This window comes from Neopelma chrysocephalum, unplaced genomic scaffold, assembly GCF_003984885.1.
Source record: "Neopelma chrysocephalum unplaced genomic scaffold, ASM398488v2 Primary Assembly neopelma1_253, whole genome shotgun sequence".
In the NCBI taxonomy this organism is placed as follows: Eukaryota; Metazoa; Chordata; class Aves; order Passeriformes; family Pipridae; genus Neopelma; species Neopelma chrysocephalum.
The window spans coordinates 2,183,985-2,194,819 of NW_020897915.1; the positions used below are offsets into that span (position 1 = coordinate 2,183,985).

The following is a 10,835-nucleotide window of genomic DNA, read 5'->3' on the forward strand; positions in this document are numbered from 1 at the left end:
GGGGGTGCAGCCCTTGCCAGCCCTGAGGCACCGGTGCCAGGGGGTTGAGAGGTGTTTGAAGTCAGGCTCGTGTACCACTGATCCGTGGGATCCTCCCACTCACGGCTCTGGTGACCCAGACCACACCAGTGTCTCCATCCCTCAAGTCACCTGCAGCATCCTCGAGGCAGGGGGCAAATTAAAAGGTTTTTCAGTAGTTTTTATTACTTACAGCAGTAAGCTCAGTGCCATGTGGGGGTCCTGGAGTGGGATGGAGGGAGCGCGTGGTCGCTGCACGCAGCAGTTGCCGTCACTTCATGTTCAAAAAGTCTCTGCAAACAAGATGTAATAAATCTTAACACTGTGTCACTGAGCCTCCTGTGCTGCGTCAGAGCCTGATTTGTGATCCCTGGATGTGGGGCTGAGCTGGGCTTGGAGAATCTCTGCACCCAGGGCAAAGAGGAGCTGGTGTCCCCAGGGCCACTTCTCCACGACACCCAGGCTGAGGGCAGTGAGGAGTGATTGAAACTCAAAAAGTGATTCCAGCAAACACCGTGGGGAGGGGAAGGAGCAGGGGGAAGACACCTGTGTGGTTGCAGCAGGAGAGAAGGCACCAGTGGGAGAAGAAGCCAAGGCTCATCCTGTGCCCCCCCATTTCTGTGGAGCAGCACTTACTTCACCAGGGCTGGCAGCTCCGGGTTGAACGAGATGTAGTCGTGGCCCAAGCCCAACTTTTCAGGAAAGGTAATGAACTTCACTTTGGTTTTGTCCTTGTAGGCGCTGCGAGCTGTCTCATAGAGCTGGGGTGGGGAGGGACTGTGGTTAGTGGGACCCCAAACCTGCTCCTGGCACCCTGGGGGGTGGCCATCCCCTCTCTGGCCACTTCATCCCTCCAAAGCCAGGCTGGAATGGTTCCCCCCTCTGTGACAGCCCAGATGGCAGGTCCCCACCTTGCGTCCCAGGTGTGGAGGCACGACACCATCATCTTCTGCATGCAGGATAAGAAGGGGACAGGCCAGCACCTTCACGCTGTGGGCAGCAAGCACAGTGCTGAGGACTCACCTCAGAGCCAACAGACCCACAGGAGCCTCCCCAGCCCCTGCTAAAACTCCCACAGCACCCCGACCCCCCTGGCACTGCCCCTCAGAGCCACCCCAACCCATCAGTGGCACCCACACCGGGTGCCCTGGCGTGTCCACGTGGGTGATGCCCACGCTGCCTGCCCTGGCATGGCAGCACCAAGCACCCTAATCACCTTCAACCCAGTTAGCAGGTCTCTGGTTTCAAAAGCACCCATAAATCTCTCTGGCATGGGCTGCGGGTGGGACGCGAGTGGGTAGTGCCCAAAAAACAGGGATGGTGGCTTGTGGACTTTGCTGAATAATCACACTGATATCTGATAAGTTATGCAAATAAAAAAGGCACTTTTGAGGCATGAGTAAGCTGGGTAAACACAGAGGAGTGCAGGCATTTCATGGGGTGACATGACACCTCTCCTCAGCCAGGTGGTCCCGGAATTATCCCGGCAGCGCCCTGGAAACGGCTGCGCCCCTTCCCCCCGGGAACTCACTTCTCATCGCTGCTGAAGAACATGTCAGCCCGAGCCAGCGAGTCCAGGATGAGGTACCCAAAACCCGGGAACTGGCGGTAGATCTGCCAGGGAGAGAATTTGGGGGGTGCTAAGCCATGGCTTGGATTCAAGAGGGGGGGGGACTCAGGTAGCTGGGGCTGACATTGCTGGGGGACCCCACAGGCAGAGCCTGTCACCAACTGGGGACCCAACAGGCAGAACCCACCCCCCTGTCACTGCTGGGTGACCCCCCAGACTCACCTTGGTGATGGGAATGTGGGCAGCTGCCTCTCGGATGTTGGTGTAGGGAGACTCCAGGACAACGGCATCAACCTGGACCCCTGAGGGCAAAACAGGGTGGGAGCACTGTGGGGGGCTGTCCCCCCGTCCCCAGACTGCTGCCACACTCCCCTCCCAGGCAGCAGCTGTGGGCCCAAGATATCCCCATCCCACTAAGGAGGACAGGGATGGCCATTTGTCCCCACGGCAGGGGCCAAGCTTGATGCTAAAGCAGAGAGTGACAGGGCTCCCCATCTCCTCTGTGGCCCCCAAAATCTGGCCAAGGCTGTGCCGAGCCCCAGGGGGACACCACGTGGGGACAACCCAACCCAGCCCTTACCTCGCTCCTCCTGCAGTTTCCTTGCTGCATTTGTGGCAATCCTGTGACAGGGGAGGTGACAGTGAGGGGGAGCAGCCATGACACCCTGGCAGGGTGCACAGCACCCTCAGAATTCCCCCTTCCTGCTTGGGTTTGGCTTTGCAGGTGCCTCCACCAAGGAGCTGCTCCAACCCTTTGGTCCATCCCCAGGTGCCTCCAGTTTGGCAGCAGCGTCACAGGGGGCAGGGTGGGCTCTAAGTCCCTCCATGCCCCCACCCTGCACCTACCCTGTCCCCAGGGAGTGTCCCCAGAAGAGGATGCTGCTGTTCCCACTCCGTGCTTTCGCCCAGTCGTAGAGTGCCAGGACATCCGTGGTGAAGCCGCTCTCCGTGGGGTGTCCAGTGGAGTCCCCGTAGCCTGCGGGGGACATGGTTCGGTGTCACCACCCTGGAGGGGACCAACCCCAAGAGGGGGTCACCCAGTGAGGGGGCAGGGGGATGACTCTACCTCTGTAGTCCAGAGCCAGGATGTGGAAGTCGGCAGCCCCCATCGTCTGTCAGAGCAGCAGGGTGTTATGACCGGGGGGGTGGGGGATGCACCCCAGGACCCCCAGCATGGCCAGTTCACTCTGCCCAGGGTCCCTCCCGGGTCCCTGGAGCCAGCAGGAGCCTTACTCCCAGCAGGTCCCAGTGTCCCCACAGGGCACCACTTACCTTCAGGAACTGGACGCGGTGACGCGCAGCCCTGATGGGGAGAATGAGGTTAGAGCTCGGGGGGACCCCAAGGGACCCTCCCCTCCAGCACCAGTGCAGGTGAGGGACCAGGGTGACCTTTTCTCAGGAGGGGGGAGCTGGATGCTCTGGGGTGGGTGAGTTTTTATCCCCTTTATCTTTCAGGGATTTTTTTTATGACTGACAGTTCAGAACCCACCACAGCAGCCCCGGCCCCGCAGCACTGCCGGCTGCTGCACCCATCCTGGTTCTCACCTGAGAGCAGCCACTGCACCCGTCCTCCCCTGGCCCTGGCCCTGCAGCAGCACCCACGGGCACTCACCTGGTGCCCCCATTGCCGTGCAGGTAGATGATCACGGGGTGAGCATCAGCAAGTGCCTCCTCGTACCAGCGCTGGTCCTGGCCCCGCGCCTCGGCCGCTCTGCTGCCCGGCACCGTGTGCCTGGGGGGCACAGCGGGGTCACCCCGGGGGGATTCCACCTGGCTGAGCCAGGACAGCGCTGTGCCCACCCAGGATGTCCCACTCACCAGATGCCAACGGTGACGCCCGGCTCGGTGGTGAGGTGCAGGCTGATGGTGTTGTTCACCAGCAGCTCCGGCCGCCGAAAGTCCGCGAAGAAGGGGAAGGCCACTGACGGAGAAATCACAGACATCACACCTCGTACCCCGTTGCTTTTACACCTTTATTCTTTTTTTTTCCAAATCAACACATTATAGCTTTTAAACTACTTAAGGCCACGCTCGGGTAGACGAGCTCAGCCCTCTGCCACGTCCTCCCATCCCGGATTCCCAGCCCCGCTGATGTTGTGCGTGCCCAGGCATGTTGTAACTTCGTGCAGTAAACAGGGTCGGCAGCACCACGTTATTAGAGCTTGCAAAACACAGGGAAAGGTCCCTCCGTGCCTCCTCTGCAAGCCCACGGCCCAGGGGGAGTCGGGTGGGTGCTGTCCCGGTGCCACCCAGGCAGCGGGTGCGGTCCCACCCATGTTTTGGGGGCTCCCCACCCACCCAGCTGAGGCCCTGTGAGGGTTCTCCCAGCTGGGACAGCCCCAGGGTACTCACGGAAGTTCAGGTAGACAAATTTGGTGAGCAGGCTGGGGAAGAGGCGAATGAGGAAGGGCACGGAGATGTAGATGAGGAGCATTCCCAGGAGGAGGGTCCCCAGGCAGGGGAGCCAGGATCGTCGGCCCCTGCAAGGGAGGCACCTTCTGAGCACATCCCCTCCCATCCCAAGGGATTTGGGGTGCAGCAGAGCAGGCTCCCCATTCCCAATCCCAGCCGTGATGGTTGGGTACAGCAGCTTTTCCCCACGAGGGTCTGAGGGTGCTGTTTGTGTCCCCCTGGGATTGGGAACTGGATCCCCACACCAGCATCGCGTTTGGCTTTTGGGGATGGAGCCGAGGTGTTGGAGCAGCCCTGCCGTGACACCGTGTGATAAAGCCACGATTCCATCCCCCACACCCTCCCACAGGACGCCGGGAGGCAGGAAAGGCAGCTTCCCACGGGATGCCGGCAGGCAGGAAGGGCAGGGACTGTGCCAGGGCTGGGAGCTGCAAACCAAACCGGCAATAAGGAGCAACTGATACTCTGTGGCAACACCCCAAGTCCTGGATGGTGAGACACAGTCACAAAAGTGTCCCCAAAACTGGCACTAAGAGCTTCTGCAATACTCCAGGGACGCAGAGGAAAGGTGGGAAAGAGCTTGGAGAGCCCATAGCTCACAGGGCGATGTCCCCAAGTGCCACCAGCACAGGGTGGGGGGTGTGTCCGCCTTGACAGCATCCTGCTCCAAAGGGGCTGGAGACACATCCAGCTGCCCTCTGCAGCAGGAAGACACAGCCCCAGCCTCCAAGAGGGAATGGAAAGCCAAGAGCTGTAGCTTTCCCGGCATCAACGTCCCTCGGGGGCTGATGGTGCCAGCTGATGGAGAAACCAGTCTGGGCACTGGGGGATTTAGGGCAGAGGTTTCTGATGGGTAGCCAGGCACAGCTCAGTCCCTGGGTCACCACCCCTCCTGCAGAAGAGCCTCTAGTCCATTCCCTGCCCCAGGGAGTGCTGCAAGATCCTGAGGAGAGGTTGCAAAAGGGGTGCCAGAGCAGGGTGGCACTGGTCCCCAGGGCACAGGGGGCTCTTTGAATCCCACTCATCCCCAAGGTCTTTGGTCTGAGCAGCAACAGGCCAGGAATGCCATGGAGAGGCTGCAGGGAATTGTCAGGTGCTGCTCTTGGTCTACACCTAATGTTCAAGTGCAGGGGAGAGCCCTCACACAGCCTTTGCACAACACCTGCTGCAGGTGAGCACTGACCTGGACCGGGGGGATGTGCCCACCCAGGGGCACCTCTGACAGCTGGCAGAGCAACCACGTGGGACAGTAAGGTGGCCTGGCACAGCATGGCACCGGGACGGGGTGGGACACGGCCACAGTGTAGGGCCATCGCAGGGTGACACAGGGACATGGCCACTGCACGGGGTCACGGTGGTGGCAGGGTGACACGGGGACACAGCCACGGTATAAGGTCACAGCTATGGCAGGGTGACAGGGGGACACGGCCACCGGGTGCGATCACCCCCATGACAGACAGGGCGGCACGGCCACGGCAGGAGGGGGTGGACACGGGGTCACGGCCCCAGCGAGGCGACAAGGCCACGGCGTGGGGACGCGGGAGCACGGCCCCAGCGCGGCCCCGGCCGAGCAGCACGGCCAGGGCACGGGGCCAGACCCGCGACACGGGGAACACCGCGGCGCACGTGGTCACGGGAGGCGCGACAGGGGACGCGGCCGAGGGACGGCGACAGCGGCTCCGGGGAGCGCAGCGGCGCGCCCAGGCCGGCGGGTACTCACCGCTGCTGCCGGGCCGCGCCGGCCCTGCCCTCCGCCCGGCCGCTGTCGCCGCTGTCGCCGTCCCTGTCGCCGCCGCGCCGCCGCATCGCTCCGCGCCCGCCGGCGACAGCGCCGCGACACCGCCGGCAGGCCCCGCCCACGGCGCGGGACACGCCCACTCCGCCGGGACACGCCCATACCAACAGGCCACGCCCACCCCGATGTACGGCCCCACCCGTCCCCTGACGGCAGGTCACGCCCCTTGACCCTAAGCCACGCCCCCCGCCACGCCCCCTTGAGCTCAGGGGGCGGGGCCAGCAACGCCCGATCCGGGGATGGGCGGGTCTAGCGAGGACCCCAAAATATCCGCAGTCCTCTGTCCCCCAGGGATGGGTGGGTCTAGGGGAGACCCCGGCGAGGGTCCAGTCCCCTGTCCCCTAGAGATGGGTGGGTCCAGGGGGGACTCCGGCGGGGTTACAGCCTCCTGTCCCCCATGGACAGGCAGGTCTAGCAGGGACTCCAGAAGATCCGCAGCCCCTTGTCCTCCAGGGACAGGCGGGTCTAGAGGGGACCCCGGTCCTGGCTGCAGCCCCCTGTCCTCCAGGGATTGATGGATCTAGGACGGACCCCGGCGGGGTTACAGCCCCCTGTCCCCCATGGCTGGGTGGGTCTAGGGGGGACCCCAGAAGATCTGCAGTCCCCTATCCCCCAGGGATTGATGGGTCTAGGGGGAAATCACAGAAGATCTGCAGCCCCTGGTCTCCCAGAAACGGGCAGGTCTGGGGGGGGGCCCGGTCTGGGTTACAGCCCGCTGTGCCCCAAGGATGGGTGAGTCTAGGGGGGACTCCATCAGAACTGCAGCCTCTTGTCCCCCAAGGACAGGCAGGTCTAGAGGGGACCCCGGTCCGAGCTGCAGCCCCCTGTCCTCTAGGGATTGATGGATCTAGGACGGACCCTGGTGGGGTTACAGCCCCCTGTACCCCAGGGATGGGGGGGTCTAGGGGGGACCCTGGTCCGGGCTGCAGCCCCCAGTCCCCCAGGGATTGATGAATCTAGGGGGAAATCACAGAAGATCTGCAGCCCCCAGGATCTAGGATGGACCCTGGCGGGGTTACTGTCCTCTGTCCCCGAGGGATGGGGGGGTTTAGGGCAGGACCCTATCAAGGCTGCAGCGCCCTGTCCCCCAGAAACGGGCAGGTCTAGGGGGGGTCCCAGTCTGGATTACAGCCTGCTGTCTCCCAAGGACAGGTGAGTCTAGGGGGGACTCCACCAGGGCTGCAGCCCCTTGTCTCCCACGGCTGGGTGGGTCTAGGGGGGGGACCCCAGAAGATCTGCAGCCCCCTCTCCCCCAGGGATGGGTGTGTCCAGGAGGGATCCCATCAAGGCTGCAGCCCCCGGTCCACCAGGGACAGGCAGGTCTTGGGGGGGACCCCAGAAGATCTGCAGCCCCCTATCCCCCAGGGCTGGGTGGGTCTAGGGGGGACCATGGCCAAGCTGCAGCCCCCTGACCCCAAGACAGGCCAGGGAGAGCAAGGTGACACACCGGGAAAATCAGCCTTGCCACTGGCAAGCAGTGCACAGGGAAAGCTTCCAGGTTAAAAAGAAATTAAGAAAAAGGGTTTAAACCCAAAGCTGGTGTCCCTTGTCTTGGGCAGGAAGGGTGGAAACCTGCTGCAGGTTGTGCTTTCAGCTGAGCCTCTCAGCAGCTCTGTCAGGATGAGTCAGCTGGAACTTTTCAGGCTGAAACTCCCCACCAGGAAAGAAATATCCCCATTTCACTGGTATTCCCCATAAAACTCTGCCAGGTGCAGGAGGATGTGCTGCCTGGAAGGCACCCACGGCTGGGCCATCACCTGCAGCACCACACCTGGCAATGGGGCCCACAGCAGAGAGGGCTCCCTTAAATATAATCCAAGGAGGAATGGGATCAAACCCTTTCCCAGAGAAGCAGCCACCCATGCTGGCATTTTGAGCTGCTCTTGTTCCACCTGCCCTCCAAAGCAAGGCTTGTGCTGGTTTTCCTGAGTTAGAGTCATGGAATCCCAGAATGTTTTGGTTGGAAGGGACATTAAAGCTCATCTTGTTCCACCCCCTGCCGTGGGCAGGGACAGGTCCCACCAGACCAGGTTGTTCCAAGCCCCATCCAACCTGTCCTTGAACACTTCCAGGAGTGCCACAGCTTCTCTGGACAACCTGTGCCAGAGCCTCACCACCCTCTCAGGGAAGAGCTTCTTCCCAATATCTGATCTAAGCCTCCCTCACCAGCCCTGAATGCAAATCCAAAGACAAACAGGTCTGGTCAAACCGGGGCTGTGGGCAGGCAGGTGCATGTTCCCCATCAGCAGGTGTTGTAATAAGGTGGCACAAGCCAGGCCCAAGCTGCTCTTCCCGTGCCACAGGGGCAGGAGAACGTGAGAAATGACCAACAGATCCAGCTGGATTCACACACAAGAGCTTTTTCCTTCCACTCCCAGTTTTTTCCCCGTTCCCAGTGGGCGCTGGGGCTGCAGCTGGGGCACGTGGCAGTGGTTTGTCATGGAGATGATGGGAGAAATGGTCCCTACGGGGATGGGCAAGGTGCCTGAGGGATCTGGAGCTCCTGAGGGCTGGAAGGGATTGGCACGGAGTCAGTGCAGAGTGCACACCAGGATGGAGCAACCACCCAAATACTTCTTGTCATAAGGAGCCAGCACAGCAAGCGTGGCACACATGAGGGTTTCCTGGGCCGGAAGGAAAATCCTACAGTGGAAGGGTGTGCAGGCTCAGGCCCGAGCGGCCGTGCTGGGAAATGCGATTGTGCAGTGGGAGCCGAACGTGTGATGGCAGCAATGAGCCGCAGCCGCGGAGGCAGGACAACACTGCGGCTTAGCAGGGCTCGCCTTTGTTTTGTGCAAAAAATAGCAAAGTTTAGGCTTAGGTCATTGCAAACTTCTCCCTGCACCAGCTGGGAGATGGGGAGGTTCCCTGCAGCTGTTTTTTTTCCTGTGGAGTCTTTTCTTTTTTCCCTTCGTTTATGCTTCGCTGATGGTTCCGCGGCTTTTTTTTTTTTTTTTTTTTTTTGGTGCTGATTTTTTGGCTACTTTCTGGCCCTGCTTCCCCGGGAGGCCGAGATGAGGGGTGTCTCTCTCCCAGCGGGAGCGGACTCCAGGAATGCAGGAGCAGCTCTCAGCTCCCTGTGCCCGCAGCCGGACCTTCCCTCGCCTCAGAACAAAGCGCCCCATTGTGCAGGGGAAAATGGGAAGGAAAGCGTGACGGAGCAGCCCGAGCCGTGCCGGGAGGGTGTTCCTGCAGGGACGGGGCGCCCACGGCCTCGCACAGGGGTCACCCACTGCCGGCGCAGGCGCCCGAAGATGCTGACCCTGATTTTGGGTGGCTCTGTGCCAACCCCGAGCCTGGCCGTGGATCCATCCCAGCCGTTGGAGTCCAGCAGTCCTGGATTTTTTCCACGTGCCCCGTTTTTTTTGTGGCGTGTCACACGTGACACATGTGGGTGAGCGGAGGTTTCCTCCCTGCAAATGCCATCCTCAAACGCAGCTGCTTCCTTGGAAGGGGGCTCCAAAAATAGGCTGGCGGGCTCCGTGTCTGGCACAGCTCCGTGGCTCCCTAGAAGCACGCTTCCCTCCTCTGGGAAAACGAGGGAAAAATAAAATCAGGATGCCTCTGCTGACAGCCGGTCCTAAAAATGAGTCGGGAATTCGCGCCGTGGTGATACAGCCCCGCGCTCCTGAGCCGGGATTCCGCACATCCATGTGGGATGGGGACACTGAGCATCCCCACCTCCCACCCATGTGTGGGCAGTTGCTTTGTTGGGTGACAGGGGAGACTTTTTCGGGGCTGTCGCTTGGATTAGCGAGGCACCGGCGAGGAGGAGGGTGAGGGGAATAAAGGTCCTGGCACTCGCCGGGCTCGCAACAAAACAAAGCACCAGATGGTTCCAACTTCGGCATAATACACGGTGGAAAAGTGTTTGAAGCAGGGATGGAAAAGCAAATGTGGAAAGAGAGGGAGAAAGGAAAGAAAGGAAAAACCCCTCAGCAAGTGTCAGGGCAGAAGAAAGCGCCGGAGAAAAATGGCAAATGTTAAAAACCGAGACAAAAAGCCCTCGGGCGACACAAAGCCGGGGCTGTTGACATCTGTCCGGCAAAGCCCCTTCCCTTTGGAGTCACCTTTACTCGCCTCTGTCACCGCAGGGACACGGCCACGGCCCTGGACAGGGCTTTGCTGGGTGCTGGGGCACATGGGGCTCTGCCATGTCCCACGGTGTCCCTGTGCTGGCCCTGGGGCAGCAGCAGTGACGTCCCCAGTGACGTGCAGCAGAGCTGGCCCTAAATATTTTATTACACTGTTACCTCACACGTGGTGTCCCCTGTGCCCTTGTCACAGCCGGTGGGGCCGCTCGCCAAACCCACCCGTGGCTCTGCTGCAGGATCTCGTGGGGTTTTAAGCCCGGATTCCGACGGGAGCAAGGCTTATGCAACCCCCTGTGTGAGGCTTTTGTGTTCCCCTCGCTCCTCCCCCCCCCCCCAAATACCTTGAACCTTCAGGCCGGAGTCGCCCCAAAAAAGGGGAAGAAGGCTTAAAACTTCTCTTGCCCCTGGCATTTTCAAAAAAAAAAAAGCAGCGAAATCAGCTCATGCAATTGCTCGAGAGCGGATTGCAGTGTGGGTGTAACCCCTCATGAGCCATCAGAGAATCCACAAGCCACAAGCCCCGGGGACTGCCGGCTCCCTGCGGCTCAGCTGGCGCTGAGCAGGAGCGTGGGCGGCCGATGGCTCCAGCTTCCAACCGGGACTGCCGAGTTTTAAATAAGGGTTGGAGTTTTTGCTGGTGCCTGTGGGTCGTGTGTCAGCGCCCCGGGCCCCCCCCCGCGGGACGGCTCGTGGGGCAGAGGGTGGTCCCTGGATTTGTGACCCCCCCAAAGTGAGTGGGAGGCACAGGCAGGAAGGAACGTGTGCGGGGCTCCCACGGGTGCTGGGGTGATGGCAGGGCTGGGTGCCAGGATGCTGGGGGTTTTTTGGGACGGTGTGGAGCTGCGGGGCCACGTCCCCAGGGATGCAGGACAGAGCGGAGCCGGGGTGATGCCACCCTGGGGTGTGGGATGATGGGGACTGAGGTGATGCCACCCTGGGTGTGGGA

General features: G+C 61.3%; 1 protein-coding gene across 1 annotated transcript; it reads right to left on the minus strand.

Annotated features, from left to right (window-relative positions):
* Nucleotides 1-178: 178 nt before the first annotated feature.
* On the minus strand, nucleotides 179-5,806 carry ABHD12B (abhydrolase domain containing 12B). The gene is made up of 13 exons (XM_027704064.1): nucleotides 5,721-5,806; nucleotides 3,941-4,068; nucleotides 3,407-3,509; nucleotides 3,201-3,320; nucleotides 2,861-2,891; nucleotides 2,655-2,700; nucleotides 2,435-2,564; nucleotides 2,169-2,209; nucleotides 1,811-1,890; nucleotides 1,550-1,632; nucleotides 930-1,008; nucleotides 655-779; nucleotides 179-311 (listed from the first exon to the last, which is right to left on the minus strand). The coding sequence occupies exons 1-13, from the start codon at nucleotides 5,804-5,806 to the stop codon at nucleotides 290-292; spliced, it is 1,074 nt and encodes a 357-aa protein (XP_027559865.1). The 3' UTR covers nucleotides 179-289.
* Nucleotides 5,807-10,835: the final 5,029 nt, after the last annotated feature.

Coding starts and splice junctions, on each gene's coding strand:
- ABHD12B (XM_027704064.1), bottom strand. CDS start 5,806: ATGCGGCGGCGCGGCGGCGACAGGGACGGCGACAGCGGCGACAGCGGC. Junction 2,701..2,860: donor ACCGCGTCCAGTTCCTGAAG/GTAAGTGGTGCC, acceptor CTGCTCTGACAG/ACGATGGGGGCTGCCGACTT. Junction 312..654: donor GAGCTGCCAGCCCTGGTGAA/GTAAGTGCTGCT, acceptor TCTTGTTTGCAG/AGACTTTTTGAACATGAAGT.